The sequence below is a fragment of the Pelophylax lessonae genome (genome assembly GCF_965119305.1).
Source record: "Pelophylax lessonae genome assembly, chromosome: 2".
NCBI classification, from domain to species: Eukaryota; Metazoa; Chordata; class Amphibia; order Anura; family Ranidae; genus Pelophylax; species Pelophylax lessonae.
The window spans coordinates 339290221-339306788 of NC_138769.1; the positions used below are offsets into that span (position 1 = coordinate 339290221).

Here is a 16568-nt window from a genome sequence, read left to right on the forward strand (position 1 = left end):
GCACAACTAGAAATGATTGACCAAAATTCTGTTCTGGTAGCAGGGACTAAAAATTCGGGATAAGGTAGGCATCTCCCCAAAGATTCACTTTTTAATTTTGGGAGAGACATTTTACATGGGTTTATAAATTTAACTAGACATTAAGCCCGTTAAATTAACGGGCGCTAGAACATATGTGGTCAAACATTTGTAAAAACAGACTTGTTCCAGTACAAAAAAAAGTGGACAACAATGCAGTTGATTTCCATCTTATCGTATTTATTCTTTAGAAATGTTAATAAAGAATAATGTGAAAAATTTCACTTTTCTATTTTTTTTTGATGTAGTAAACAAAAACAATTAAGGTATGGTAAATGTTGCTTAAGTGCAAACCTTTTCAAACAATTGTAAATATACAAAATCAGTAGAGTTTTTTTTTTGTTTTTGTTTTTTTTTTTTGGGGGGGTTTTTGGGGGTGGGGGTGGGGGGTTATGTTGAATTTCTAACATCATTTTCCTGTTCTTCAATAGATCCATTTTCTATTCTTTGTCTTTTGGCCTTTGTAATGTTAACTCAGCTTTCTGAGTTGAACACTCTTCTTCTGAATTGTATATATGTATCTGTTTGGTTTAGTCTTATAGCCTCTGTCAGCTCTGCGTCCCTGTTGCCCTAGCAACATCGGGGACATGCGCAGAGCTGACTGAGCGGCTCTCGCTTATCTCCTTTTTTTTTTTCCTAACAACGTGAGAGCCGCATGACGTAGCCAGCTCTGCGCATAGCGTCCCTGTTGCCTTAGCAACATTGGGGACATGTGCAGAGCTGACCGAGCGGCTCTCGCGTGCCCGCGCTCACCCACGGCTTTAACATTTTCGCCCGGCCGCCCGAAGTCTCTGCGCTCCAAGTCCCAACGGCTGTCCGTGGGGCACATGCGCAGTAGCGCAATCCCACGGACACAGGGACTGGACGCAGAGACACTTGTACTTTATATAGTATAAAGAAGATTAAATAACTTCACCCAAAAGGGGAAGTTATGTTCTTCCTCTTCCTAAACTTTTGGCACATATTTATTTTTTTTAATCCCTACTCAAAGCCTTCTGGGACACATCATGCATCCCAGAAGGCTGCGGGACCATTCACAAAGCACATTGCGGCTCGTGCATGCGCAGTGGACAGCCAGATGTGAAGCCTCAAGAAGTCACAGCCGGCTGCCCACAGTTAATATGCTGGCGCAGGGGACCCAAAGACCAAAAACTGAACATTATAGCTTTAAAAAGGGAACTCATAATTTTCCTGAAAAACAAAAAGTGTTTCTCACTCAGAATGTGTACCACAAGTTTAGAAAATATGTACATCATTAACAGCAGTGCAAGAAACATACCATAGCATGGTGAATATCCACACCATACATTGTCAGCTTTTTGGCATTTTCCAGAAACTCCAGGTCAGCCTGGGCAGGAGTCATTGACCTGGGATATAAAACAATTATAAGAGCATTGCATTATACAAAATATAAAATCATCACCATCAATTCATTTAAAAACCTAGAAAAGAACTCTAGAAAAAAAATACAAAAAACACTAATGAATGCTGTAAACAGGATTTTTGCACTTACGATTAAATCCTTTTCTTTCTTTCAGTGTACTGCTGCTTACAAAAGATTGGGCACTACCAAACAAAGCTGTTAGACATCCAGGTATGACCTCTCTACCCATGCTCCTCCTTTATGAAAAAGCAATAGTAAGAATGGATCATAAGGAGAGATGGGTGGAACCTGTGTTCCCCAATGAACGCCAAGAAAACGATTTTAAGGTAAGCACAAAAACCTTTGTGATTCATAAAGGGACACAGGGTTAATTCTGAGAAAAGGACATCTAAAAGAAGTGAAAAATAGGGGCAGGAAACACAAAAAAGGAAAGGCTAACAAGTCCAACAAAACAACAGTGTATAACTGGGATACCTGAAAGACCTTACACCCAAAATCAGCATCAGAAGAGGCTGTAACATCCATCTGGTAGAACTTTGTAAATGTGTGAAAAGAAGACCACGAGGCCACCTTGCATATCTTAGAAACAGGTGCTTTCTGCTGAAAGGTCCAGGAGAAACTCTCTGATCTAGTGGAGTGTCTCTTGACAACAAAAGGAGGAATCTTTTCCTTAAGCCTATAGGTTTACATACATAAACTGCCTAAGCCACTTAGCAATAGTGGAACAAGAGGCAGGTTGTCTTTTTTTGGGGCCCCTTAGGAATGATGAAAAGGAAATTAGTCCTTCAGAAGGAAGCCACTAGCTGAGAGGTAAACTTGTGTTTGGAGAGGCGAAGGTGCATAGCTTGCACCACATCCAAACAATGGTGGCTTCGGATGGTTAAGGTGTAAGACAGAAACTACCTTTATTATATAATGGCGTTGGACAGAGAGATGGAAGCACAATGTCCTGAAAGGGAGAAACCAACTTAGGATGAAAGCCTTTAAGATAACCCTGTCTCTGTAGGACCAGAAAAATTATTTACAAATAAAAACTAACCTGTAAAAGGTGAAGGCAACAAGGAAGGCTACCTTGTGAGGGTAGACAGAAGACCCTTTCTGATGGGTTCAAAATACTGCTTCTGAAGGGCCAACAGAACCAGGTTAAGGACAAAACAAATAAACAGGTGGCTGTAACTCTAGCGACACCCTCAAAGGCTTTTATCAAAGAATGAGGGGCAAGCAGTCTTTGAAAAAAAATCAGGACAGCCAAGATCTGTCCAAATGATCCAGATCAGACTAGAGGAAGACCATGATGAATCCCATTGAATACCTCCTGGGATGGAATTTCGCTGCCTCGCACCATGTCTACTAGATGCGATGATCGACCTTGTGAGGGGTGCATTTCCCAACATCTAGGTGCACAGGAATAGCAAAAATTGGAAAGGCACATATCTTTTTGGCCCTGGCTCTTCACAGTCATGCTGTTAAAGTATGGACCACGAGGCAGGTTAATAAACCAGTCCCTGGGGGATTCAGGATCTGATGAGTTTTCCAGGAGTCTGAGGAGGTCTGAGTACCACATCTGCCTGGGACAATTTGCTGCAATGTGGATCACCAGGATGCCTCTGTTACAATTTTACAAAGCAAATAAGGAAGGAGCTTCAGGGGGAAAAGGGGTAGATCTGTTGGAACTGATCCCAACACCAAAGAATCTGCGGCTATGGCTTTAGGGTCCCTGGAGACAAACCTGCTCGATTTGTTGTTGAATCTAGTAGCAGGAGGTCCACATCCAGCTTTCTCTATCTGCGACAAAGATCCTAAAAGACCATAGGTTCTGGAGGTCACACTCTCCAGAGTAGAAGCATTAATGACTGAAATGGTCTGCATGCCAATTTTCCATGCCTGTAATAGGCATAGAGGACAGGGCTGGACATACAGAACAGGGCTGGGACTTTCAGGTACAATGCTATTTTTTTCCTTGCACGTGCATAGGTATTCTTTACGAAGGAAAAGGAAATTAGGAAAAGGAGTGCCACTGCACTTACAAAGTGCACTATTTTCCTCCTGTGATGTCTTTGATGCTTCTCTGGCCAACTTTATCAAAGATGCACTTGCTATCAAAGGGCATGTGCAAAAGATGTTTTTTTTGCACTGCATTTTAGCCAAAGGGTTTTCCACATATGTACAGACAGTAGGCCCATTCTAGTTATCAGGTATATGATGTCTGCAAGACCTTCAACAAAGCATTGTAGGGCAACAGCATAGGTTCCAAATGTTGGAGAACCAAATGATCAGTAAGTATTGAACCGGAAACCCTATAGACATATCCTTTGACTATACACCCAGGGTCTGGCAAATGGACATGACGGCAATGGTCCGTTGCAGAGCAGGACCCGTTAGAGAGGATAAGAACTTGGAAAGAGCTTCCAGTCTTTTATCCATGGGATATTTTAACACTTGAATGTCCTCAATGGAGAATTCAGAATCTAGTTAAGACAAGAAAGGGTGGAATTAAACAGGAGCAGGGCAAAATGTTTGGGAGGAATGAATAACTTCTCCAGATCATGCCAATCACCATAAAAAACAGGTTACAGCATCAAGTGTAGTGGAAAAGTTTTGGCAGGTTAGGAGCTTTTGAGGGAGCCCAGAATGGTAACCTTGGACAATTCTGATGCAAGATGCTCTAGCTTTAAGCATGTACATGCTACATAAAGAAGGACTGAAATGGTAACCGTAAAAGCTAAGGACCCCTTTGTAAAAAAAAAAAAATAATAATAAATGCACATGTTTTTGCAGGAAAATCAGTGGATCAGGGGTGCAGCGTCAGGCTCCTTTAGACACCATGTACAGCTCTGTGCTTGTAATTATTTATCTGCTGTCTATTCCAGAGCCAGAGGAGGCGTGAATGGACTGATTGGCACACTCATACTCCACTGAAGCTACAGTGGCAGAAAAAATTGTTGTTGTGTATTTAACCCAATACAGGGTGCCTCTCTACCAATGTGCATGCCACTGCTTCAGATGTGCAATCTGCTTGGTTGACACCAGTTTAAAGCCTTTATTATTCTTGCGTTTGTGCTGCATTTAAGTCATCTCCTTTTCTAACTGACCACCAACTCTGAATAAACTGGATTTTTGACGTACAATTTCTCTGATGTTCATTGACGGACACAGCTCCTAATTTTCTTAACCATTGGGTTATGCTGTCTCCTACAGGAGTAGGTAACAAGGCAGAAAAAATCTGGCTACGCCCATGGGTATTCCAAGGGGGTATACTCCCTCTCTCTGCTATAGCCACTCAGTTTAGTTACAAGCAGTGTCAGGAGGATTACAACTCCACAGAGGGGTGGGTGCTGTGTCCGTCAATGAACATCAGAGAAATTGATTTTACGGTAAGTCAAAAAATCCAATTTTCTTTCGTTCATTGTCGGACACAGCTGATATTCTTAACCATTGGGATGTCTCAAAGCAGAATAAAACATGAGGGGTGGGACAAACGAAAAATAAATTCCCAAGGCTAAATTATAGCCAACCAGGTAAACAGGAGCTCAACCAAACCAACTGGAGCCCACCTGAAAAACAATACACCCTCAAAGAGGATCAGGTCCTCTTAAACAGCAGCCTGCAAAACCCTGCAACCAAAAGAAGCATCCACAGATGCCAACACATCCCCTTTATAGAACTTTGTGAAAGTGTGCAACGACAACCAGGTGGCCGCCTGGTTACAGAAAGCCCAGGAGGTACTAAGTGCCCTAGCAGAGTGTGGCTTGACAGGGAAAGGAGGAACCTGACCCCTGATGGAATAGGCCTGAATCACCATCTGTCTGAGCCATCTGGAAATGGTCACAGAGGAAGCAGACAACCCTTTACGTGGTCCATTGGTGAGAACAAATAGAGAGTCTGACTTCCTGAAAGACTCTTTAAGCTGCCAGGTACATTGTAATTGCCTGGACCACATCCAAGGTATGCAAGGCAATTTCCTTTGGATGCTTAGGCCTGAGACACAGGGAAGGAAACACAATGTTTTCATTCAAATGAAAAAACAGACAACCTTTGGAAGGAACGACGGACAGGGCCGAAGAACCACCTTATCTCTGTGAATCACCAGGTAAGGTGAATGACAGGATAACGCCGCCAGTTCCGACACCCTGCACAGAGGTGATGGCCACCAAAAAGGCCACCTTCTGGGAGAGCGCAAGCAGGGGATTCTCAAAGGGAGGCTTCTGGAGAACCAAAAGCACCAGATTGAGATCCCAAGACGGCAACGGAACTCGCACTGGAGGAACCAATGCCTGACACCCAGAAGAAAGGTATGCACCAGGGAGTGTGGGGCCAAAGGTCGTTGAAAGAAGACCGCCAAAGCCGACACCTGGCCCTTGATGGTACTCAAGACCAATTTCTTTTCAACCCCTCATTGAAGCCAGGTCAAGATCCGAGCCACTGAGGAGGAGCGAGGATGAATCCCAAGAGACTCACAATACGCAATGTTCGTTTTCCACGTACGATGGTAGATCTTCCTAGAAGTAGATTTCCTAGCTTTCAACAGGGTAGGAATCACAGACTCCGATAAACCCCCCATCCTTCAGCACCTGCTGTTAAACAGCCAAGCCGTCATAACCAGTGACTGTAGAGCAGGATGGAAGATCGGTCCTTGGAACAGTCCATTTGGAACAGAACAGTCCAGAAACAGCAGATCCTCCCTGAAATCGGTGACCAGCCGCACCAGATCGGCCCGACAGAGCCACTAAGATGAGCGAAATCCCTTCTGCCTCGATCCTGCGGAGAATTCTTGGCAGAAGCTTGAGAGGAGGGAAGGCGTAAATCAGATGATACTGACCCTCACAGGGCTACCAGCGCATCTGTGGCATCCGTCAGAAGATCCGCTGACCGAGCCATAAACCTCTGCACTTTTCTGTTGAGCCGAGACGCCAACAGATCCACCTTGGGGGTGACCCACCAGAGACACAGTTGAGGAAACACCTTCAGATGAAGGGACTACTCCCCTAGGTCCAAAGCCTGCCAACTGAGGTAATCCACCTGCCAATTTTCTACCTCGGGAAGGTGTACAGCGGACAGGGCTGGAACAAACTGTTCTGCCCACCTTAGAATTCTGGCTACCTCCAGAGCCACCAGGAAAATTCCTGTGCCCCCTTGATGATTGACATAAGCCACTGCCATGGCATTGCCCGAATCAATGCACACTGGACATCCCTGAAGACGATTGGTCCAATGTTCCAGGCACAGTCTGATCGCTCGGAGTTCCAAGACATTGATCGGTAGTCTGGACTATTCCAGCATCCAGATCCCCTGAGCAGAATGCTTGCCGAGGAGGCCTCCCCAGCTGGACAGACTGGCATCTGTGGTGACCACTGTCCAATACAAGGGGAGGAAGGATTTGCCCAGGCGAAGCCCCGGAGAATGAAGCCACCATATCAGGGACTCCTTTGTTCCCCGACTCAGCCGGATCGGATTGTCCAGAGACTGCGGAGTCTTGTCCCTTTTGGTCAGAATTTCCCTTTGCAGGGATCTTGTATGGAATTGTGCAAACGGAACTGCCTCGAAGGTAGACACCATCAGGTCCAGCACCTGCATGCAAGTCCGGAGGGATGACCATCTGCTGGACAGCAGGCAGGGAGTTGCAGCCTGAAATTTCTGGAGTTTGTCCTGAGTCAGGCCCAGATAGTCCAGCTTTTTGGACGGAACCAGAGCAGGCTTCTGAAAATTCAGAATCCAGCCGAACTCCTGCAGGGTTCGCATTGTGATCTCCAGGTTTTCTGCCAGAGCAGGAGGAGACTCCGCTCGCAGAAGGAGATCATCCAAGTAGCCCAGTAAAGTGATCCCCTGTTGGCGCAACGAGGCTAGCACCGGGGCCAACACTAGCACCAGGCATACTTGGATGTTGACAGAGGCGAGGAAATCCTCCTGACGCAGGGATGCCACCACCGTTCGAATGAACTCCATTCTGAACGTCTTTACCCGCACAAAGCAGTTTAGGGCCTTGTGGTCCAGGATTGGATGCGCTTTGCTTCCTGGGAACTGTGAACAGGTTTAAGTATAAAGCCCCGTCCACTTTACTGATCGTCGGCCGAACGATCGTACTGATCGTCGGCCGAACGATCGGCCGTCTTTTGTCCAGGGCTGTCGTGTCTGCTGAAAACTGCAAAAGACTGCACATGAATTTTGTCGGCCAACAACAGCCGACTGCAGAAGTGATGTCATGTGATGGTTAACTTTCCTTGTCTTTTTTCTTTTCTGAGCATGCCCAGTCTTGCTAATCTGCTGTCTGTCGGCTGAAATCTGTACTGACTGGCGAACAATCGGTCGTTCTGGTGACGGCCAACAAAAATTTTAATGCCTGCACACCCGATTCTGTTCGGCCGAAAATGCGCTGTCGGCTGTCAGAAGCATCATACTAACAAGCCTACAATCGGCCGAACGGTCGTCGGCCGAATATTTACGGCCGACAATCGGTACGTGTGTACGGGGCTTAACCCCTGAAAAGGTTTCGGAGTCGGAACTGGGACCATCACCCCTTAAAGTAACAGGTCTTGTACTGCCCCAAACTGCTAGAGGACTTCAGTTTGAAACAAGCAGAGTCAGAAGAATACATAACTTGACTCAACAGAGGGGTGGGTGTGGTTTCCGTCAGTGAACCTCAGAAAAAAGGATTTTACGGTAAGACAAAAATTAGTTTTCTCTTTCGTTCACTGACCGACACAGCTCCACGTCTTTTAGACCCTTGGGATGCCCCAAAGCAGAATAAACATGAGGAGTGGAAAAAACACAGCAATACATATAATTCCCAACAAGGCTAAACATAGCCAACCGGGTAAAACAGGAGCTCAATCAAGTGCAAGGGACAATGTCTTCAATGTAAAAATGATAGTCCGTGGAAAAAGGAGTGAAAAAAGGGGTGAACCAAAAAGTGAATATGAAAAAGTTATAATAATAAGGTGCTACACCCGGAGTGCACCACAAGTCCCAGCAGGTGTCAGATGTTCCAGATAGTTCTTTCCCTCGTGAGGTAGGAGGAACTCACACCCGTGAAGCAAGGGTTAAATGGGCTGCTTACCAGAGATCCATGGCCATTCAAACTAATGAATTTGCCCCAAAAGGCAGTGTGTTAAGCACTTATGCAGGGTCACAAGTAAGCACTCCTCATATCCAAGTAAGCATTCCTCACATCCTTTAAGTGCTGTGCTAGGAGGTCTTTGAGGGTTTGTATATGAGCAAATAGCTCAGTGTAGTCTTGACAAGAAAAGTAATAAATCTTTGATAGGATATTATTAACAGTAAATCTTTGCATAGCTAGTCTGTGACCACCTTCTTGGTGGGCTTGAGTAATAAAACTACAGTGCAGAACACAAGCATTTGCAACATCCACCAGTCTTTCCACTCTGAAGCTGCTCTCGGTATCAAAGTAAACAGTTTCACCATCATTGCCTCCAAAGCACTCTGGTATCTGTACATCTATGGCCAGCTACATGCATAACTGTGTCTTTCCAACACCAGGGGGCCCACAAATCTCCGCGATCTTTTCCAGTGGCACTCCTCCCCCAAGGATTTCATCCAAGGCTGAGCAGAATGTGATGATACACCCCTGAGCTTGCTCCTGCTCAAGCAGTTCCAAAGTGGTTTGCTTTAGTATTTGTGAATCACTGCCTTGTCTTCTCAAAATCTGCAGTGCTTCTTTAGCAGCTTCTTCAGATATCCCAGCTTCCTGCACAGATCTTCCCTGCATACCACCGCCAAAACACCACCTTCTGCGACAGAGTGAGCAGAGGGAGTTCACAAATGTTTTTAAAAGGAGGCTTGTGAAGCACTGACAGTACCAAAATGAGATCACACGGAGGTACCAGGGATCGCACAGGAGGAGCCAGATGGCGAACGAAAGTGTGAACCAAGGACTTTGCAGCCAACAGCCTTTGGAAAAATATGGCCTAAGCGGAAATCTGGCCCTTGAAGGTGCCCAGAGCCAAACGTTGGTCTACACCTAGTTGTAGAAACTCCAACAAGCTAGACATAGAAAAGGAACGGGGAGAAACCCCCCCAGGACTCACACCAAGTTATGTACGCCTTCCAAACTCTATGATAAACCTGTCTGGAAGTAGATTTTCTAACTTTTAACAAAGTAGGAATTACCGACTCCGACAGCCCTCTGTCCTTCAGCACCTGGCTTTCAATAGCCAAGCCATTAAAACCAGACAGAAGATCTTCCCTGAGAGGAACTTTTCAAGGGACGTCTGCTACTAGCTTTACCAGAATGACTGGAATCCCTTCTACCTCGATTGTGCGTAGCAGTCTTGACAGAAGTTGAATTGGAGGAAAACCGTAAATCAGACGATACTGACCCCAAGGGGCCCAAGGGCGTCTGCGGCATCTGCAAAAGGATCCTGAGACCTTGACACAAACCTCTGCACTTTCCTGTTGAGACAGGAGGACAACAGGTCCACATCAGGGGTCCCCCATTGAAGGCACAGCTGATAAAACACCTCCAGGTGAAGACACCATTCTCCCGGATCCAACGCTTGCCCACTGAGATAGTCTGCTTGCCAATTCTCTACTCATGGAATGTGCACAGCAGAGAGGGCCGAAACATAGTTCTGCCCACCTCAAGATACCAGCTAGTTCCCGGCCGCCACGGCACTCCTTGTGCCCCCTTGATGATTGACATATGTCACAGCCATAGCATTGTCCGATTGTATCCTCACAAAGCGCCCCTGCAGACGATCCGTCCATTGAGATAGACGAAGCCTGAATCTCCAGGATGTTGATCGGCGGACTTGACTCCTCTCGAGTCCAAACACCTTTGAGCTGAGTACACTCCCAAGACACTTCCCCCAACTGGACAGACTGGGATCCGTGGTAATCCCTGTCCAATACATAGGAAGAAAGGATTTTCCCAGGTGAAGTGCTGGGGAGCGGAGCCACCATATCAGAACACCTTGTACCCCAACTCAACGGGATCAGATCGTCCAACGACAGCAGATCCTTGTTCCATTTTGCCAGCACAGATGCCTGATGGCGAAAAGCCCAGGAAGCACTAAGTGCCCTAGTAGAATGAGCCTCGACAGGGAAAGGTGGAACCTGACCCTTAATAGCATAAGCCTGCACCACTGTCTGATCCATCTGGAGATAGTTTCAGCAGACGCAGGCAGCCCTTTCTTTGGGCCCTCCATGAGCACAAAGAGCGAGACTGACTTGCGAAAAGACTCAGTAGACGCCAAATACACCCTGATTGCCCGAACCACATCCAGAGTATGCAGAGCAAATTCCCTAGGATGTATAGGCTTAGGGCTCAAGGACGGTAACACGATGTCCTCATTTAAGCGAAAACTGGAAACCACCTTCAGCAGAAGGATGGATCCGGACGAAGTACCACTTTGTCCCTGTGAACCACCAGGTAGGGAGAATGATAGGACAACGCTGCCAGTTCCGACATCCTGCGCGCAGAAGTCTAGCGCGGCATCACAAGCAAATTGCAGCCCCTGCACCATCTGGTCCAACAGCTCCCCAAAGGCAGGAGGGACTGGCTTAACCTCTACGTCATGACATAGTAGCTTCGCCCATTCAGTCAGTGTAAAATCCGGCCTCAGTGCAGTCCCCGCCAGGGAGTACATATTGCGGGTCACAGCCTCTGCCTTTCTATCCTCCGGGAATCTTCTACCGGAATAACGGTAGCCTTATTTAGCCTGGAGACCAGAGTCTTAGGTGGTATCGTCTACTTCTTTACCAGAGTCTCCTCAAAGGGGTAGCGTCTAGCAAACCGCCTAGACACCCCAGGGGAACGTCTAGGACGGTCCCATTCTTTTGCGAGAAGGCCAGCAAAATAAGCGGGGAAAGGAAAAAAATTTCAGGATTTCATGCACAGAAAAAAACAGTGCGTACACCAGCGTCCTCTAAAGGCCACCTCCAGCCAGGACACAAATGCTTCCAGAACCGCCGAAACTGCATTGGTGGACAGTTGAGATCCGGAAGGCCCTGCGGCCTCCGTGAGGGGGTGGTGGGGACAGGTGTTCTGAAGGGTCCATGTTGCACTAGCAGAACCCGTCAGCAAACTTTGAAAAAAATGACAGAAAGTTTGAAAAACAGTCCCACTGCACTACAGCCCCCCGAAGGTCAGGCACGCGTTGAAAAACCCCCCAACAGAGAGAGAGAATGATATGCCCCCAGAACTCACTGTCCCCAAAATGCAGCAGCCAGATCTAGGAAGGTCTGCATGTGTCAGCAGCAGCTTAACAAAGGAAGTGAGCAGTGAAGCCGCCCGGGATAAAAGGGAGGGGCTAACGCCTCCAGGCACTCCCATCTAGATTCTCAGCAGAGAATCCACCGCAAAATGGCCGAAAATGGGTTTACCAAGATGGCCGCCGTCATAGTAGCAGACGCGGCTACAACAAAATGGCGAGCACGGCAACAAGGACCCACAGGGGGGACCCCTGCCAGCCCTCCTAACACCATCACGCAGCAGGAAGGCCCTGGAGGAACTGACCGATGCCCCCCCCCCGCAAGATCGGCAGAGCCCTGGGCCCCCCATGCGGCCTGCAAACGAGGTCCCAGCCTAAGGTAGGCCCAAACAGTCCCCCATGTTTTGCATAACAGGACAGAGGGAAACCCAGGAGTGTGAGGGTCCGACCATCCCAGGGAGGGGCCCGCGTCCACCCCAAAATCTGCCAGGGAAGGGGGGGGGGGGGGACGTTTACAACGTTTACTCACCGTGTCAGGAACACAGGCAGGCAACCATCTCCTAACAGGACCCCTCTCCGCCGAAGTGGGGGGCTACATAGTTACATAGTTTGTGAGGTTGAAAAAAGACATCAGTCCATCCAGTTCAACCTATGATGTGTGTGTGTGTTTGCCGTTAACCATACATTGTATACCCCTGTATGTTGTGGTCTTTAAGGTGCCCATCTAATTGTTTTTTGAAACTATCGATGCTCCTGGCTGATACGACTGCTTGTGGAAGCGAATTCCACATCCTTACTGCTCTGACAGTGTAGAACCCCTTACGTATTTTATGGTTAAATCGTTTTTCCTCTAGTTTTAGTGAGTGGCCACGCGTCTTATTGTATTCCCTTTCTCTAAAAAGTTTGTTCCTTATGCTAGGGTCCTCACCAGTACAGTATTTGTACATTGATATCATATCCCCCTCAAGCGTCTCTTCTCCAGAGAGAAGTTCAATGCTTGTAGTCTTTCCTCATAGCCGATGCCCTCCCTTCCCCTAATTATTTTTGTTGCCCTTTTCTGGACTCTCTCCAGTTCCAGTTTGGCTGTCGGCCAAATAGAAACGCTGCAACATAGGTCTAGAGAGATGTTTTAACTCGCGGGGCCAGTCCCCGTCCAGTGGGACTATGTCGCGGCTGACCCAGTGCGGAGCTAAGGTCTGCGTGCTCGTTGGCCAGCTGGGGTGACCACTGGATCTAGATTATCCAGCCCGTCGCCCATATCCGGCATAGTTGCTTGGAGATCTCACGGAAAAAAATCCGGAGAAAAAAGTTAGCTAATAGAAACTATCTACATAAAAACACTTTTATGCCAGGACCAAAAGATCCCAGCAAGGAACTAGGTCCTTACTCCTGACTAGGCAGATTAAAGAGGGTATACCCCCAGGGACTGCCCATAGGCGTAGCCAGAACTTTTTTCTGCCTAGGGTCCTACTCCTGTAGGGGGCAGTATAACCCTACTGATATGCATCAGAGGACTGCGTCTGTCAATGAACGATAGAGAAATTATTTTTTTTTCCCCAAAAAATAACCCCCCTGCACACCGCTGGAGCACCACAAGAATCAGTGCACCCGCAGCACTGTATATAGCACAGTAAGGATAGTATACCCACTAGAACTCACCTCCCCAGAGCTGGAGAGCGCCAAACAGCCTGCCACACTGCGATCAAAGAGGAAGAGAAAGCACCCACACTGACACTAGAGGCCCCCCACAGCACATCACCACACTCGGACTACAAGAAAATGGTCGCCGCTATTTACAATGGGAAACTCAAAACATGGCCGCTGGACTACACAGACATGGCCACTTAAGCCTGTGAACATCATCCATGGCAAAATAGCTGCGCGGGACCTGGGACCCCAGGGAAATAAGAGTCCACCAGGAGGAAACCCGCCAGGGATCCCACCAAAGGTACAGGCACCCCCAAAAGGGGGGCATCAGCGACACACCCACTTCACTCTGGCCCAGCACCAGAGAAGCCCCCCCACCCGAAAACACACCTGTGCCCCCTGAAAGGGGACTAAGGGGGGGGGGTGAGGGCGACCGACGCAGGGGAACCCCGCTAGAGAGAGGGGGGGGAAATGTGAGGGGAGGAAGGACACAGAGGGGGGCCTACAATCCCCAGGGAGGGATCGTGACCATCCCAGGAATTCCCAAAGAAAGGAGGGGGGGGGTGTTGATTGTAGTTCACAAAGGAACAAAATAATAAAGAAAAAGGAAAAAAATTTCATTTAAAAAGGAAAAAATGCAAGGACCGCAGATCCCAGCCCTTACTCATGACTAGGCAGAAAAAGCTGAAGTCCTATAGCAGGAAGTGATAATGTAACCCCTGCGACTGCCTCAGGGCGTAGCCAAAATTGTTTCCACCTAGTCCTACTCCCGAAGAGAGAGCAGCATAAGCCCAAGGGTCTAGAAGACATGGAGCTGTCTCCGTCAGTGAATAAAAGAGAAAATTGATTTTACAAAGATAACAAAATAAGGATACAATTTGACTGGGTTATTTGCAGCTACGTTCAGGTAATTGGACACTGGCAAAAGAGGAAGGTTCCATGGACAGCCCACTATATAAACCCTCCCAATCTCACTTCTTGACAAGTGAAATAGGCCTTACAGATGTGATGGTAGACTCTGTGAGAAGTCAACTTCCTTCTGACCTACTTGAAAGGCCACTATTCCTCAGGACTGTAGCTTCCAGCCATACCATTAAAACCAGTTACTGAGAAGCAAAATGGAACACTGGCCAAACTGATCCCACACTCTCATCAGAGCATCCACTGCGAAAGCCTGAGAGTCTCTGGCAACAAACCTTTCCAGGTGGTTGCTGAATCTGGACGGCAGCAGGTCTACGTCTCATGTCCCCCACCTATGGGCAAAGGGCTTGAAACACCTCTGGATGAAGAGCCCATTCCCCTGGATGCAGGCACAGATGACTGAAAAAGTCAGCCTGTGTTAGGCCAGCAAGGAACACCACCCGCCCCTCCAGATTCCTGACCGGTAGTCTTGTTATCCCGGTGTCAGGTGGAGGAGCGGATGGAGTCCTGCAGCCGAAATATCGAGATCACAAATGTATGTGCGGCAAGCAAAACCTCAGGAACAACAAAGTAAAGGACTCATGGTTAGGAAAGATAGGTCTGAAGCGGAGTTCCAAGAAAGAGAAGTCAAGGAGAGAGGAGAGGAGATACCGGATTCCATATAATAAAAAGGGGTGATCCGAAGAAAGGTCCAGAGCCAGCCAAGTTCAATAATCAAAGTCCGTATAGTCCAAAGGTGTGATCCGAAGAAAGGTCAAGAGCCAAGGTCAGTAAAGGAGATCAAATAAACAGTAGTCAAACAGGAAGCTAAACCTATACTAAGGCAATAGCAGGAAGTGGAAGAGGGTATATATAGCTCAGGGGATGAGGTAACCGACTACAGCTGGTTACTGGGTGGAGCAAGAGTCTCATACCAAAAGGTAGGCGATAGTGAGAAGCAAGCCCAGAATAGGAATCACCCAGTGGATCAGTCAGCAGGGAAACGATCCAGAACACACCAGACCACAAGATCAATTCCCAGCCAAGGCGTGGCAGCCTGTCAATTTTCCCACGGGATGTAGATGGCGGATGGAGTAAGAATGTGGAATTTTGCCCAAGGCAGGATCAAGTCTGCTTCCTTTTGTGTGGCATGACTTCTGGTACTTGTTTGAAGACGGATGTAGGCTACGTCAGGGATTCTCGCAATAGAAGCTCCAGAATGTTAATGGGAAGCATCTAGAACTGCTCCCCATCTCAACAGGCATCCATCATGAGAACCTTCCTTGTCTGTGGAGCACAGGGTTTCCCCGACTTCAGCGCTGGGTTAGAAAGTCACCAAGCTGGGGAGAGAGTGAGGCCTTGGAGATCAAGCGCATAAGACAGTCCAAAGACAGTCTGCTTGACCCACGCTGCCAGACGTAAAACTGGGTGTATGGCACAGCCTCAAAGGGGGCATTCATTAGACCCAAGACCCTCAAACAGGCATGAAACGAGGGCTTCCTCCCAATCTGAAGGGCTCGCACATGAGAGTGAAGGGACAAAAGTTTGTCCTGAGGCAGGAAGATTATAAACAGAAACTCTGCGGTCTGCTGGATGTTGGCTAATAGTTCAACACACCTGCCTAGTGGTAACTTTGTTTTTTTTACAAATAAAGATTTTAAAAATATATGCTCATGCCTGGCGTTCCACTCCAACACCTAGAAACAGAAATCAGCACATATACAAGTGCCATGGATGAACTACATGTATTGTAATATGTTAACTGAGTTAGGGATAAATTTGATTAATAGTGTGCATGGAGTTAATTGCTATCTGCTAACTATATATCTACGTAGAGAATCTCTTTACTGCAGGGCTTGACAAATTTTCCTGAAATCTAGGAGCCAGCTAAAAAAGTTAGGAGCCAGTTTTTTTTTTTTTTAAACTAACAACCAAGCTTTATTTAATAAAACGGATACTAAATTTACACATAAATACGACTAGAACCCCACTCTCTAGCGCAATTGGATGAAAACAAACTGTCTGTCTCTTTCCATCCGATGCCATCTGATCCGATCCACGGGATGGATAGAAAATTAGAACCACCATCCGTCTGCTTTTGGAGGACAGGATCAGATGGCAGCAGATTACTGCTCCATAGAGGAGAATGAAGGGTCTGATCAGGTCTGCCTGAAAAACTGACAGGCGGACCTGATCAGACAGCCCGTGTGAAAGGGGCCTTTGGCTGTGGCATGGCGATGAGAAAAAAAAAAAAAAAAAAAGGAGTAGATATATATATATATATATATATATATATATATATATATATATATATATAATTTTTTTTTTAATAATAATTGGAAAAAAAATATATAAATTTTTTTAATTTTTTTTAATAATTAAAAAGAAAAAAA

At 46.9% G+C, this 16568-nt stretch overlaps 1 protein-coding gene across 12 annotated transcripts in view; it reads right to left on the bottom strand.

Annotated features, from left to right (window-relative positions):
- The window catches only part of EPB41 (erythrocyte membrane protein band 4.1), a 367791-nt gene that overhangs the window by 138428 nt on the left and 212795 nt on the right, over positions 1-16568 (bottom strand). For all 12 annotated transcript variants that reach the window (XM_082247681.1, XM_082247679.1, XM_082247680.1 and 9 more), the window contains exon 8: positions 1358-1445. In XM_082247681.1, coding sequence (XP_082103807.1) covers positions 1358-1445 — 88 coding nt within the window. The remainder of the gene's footprint in view (positions 1-1357; positions 1446-16568) is intronic.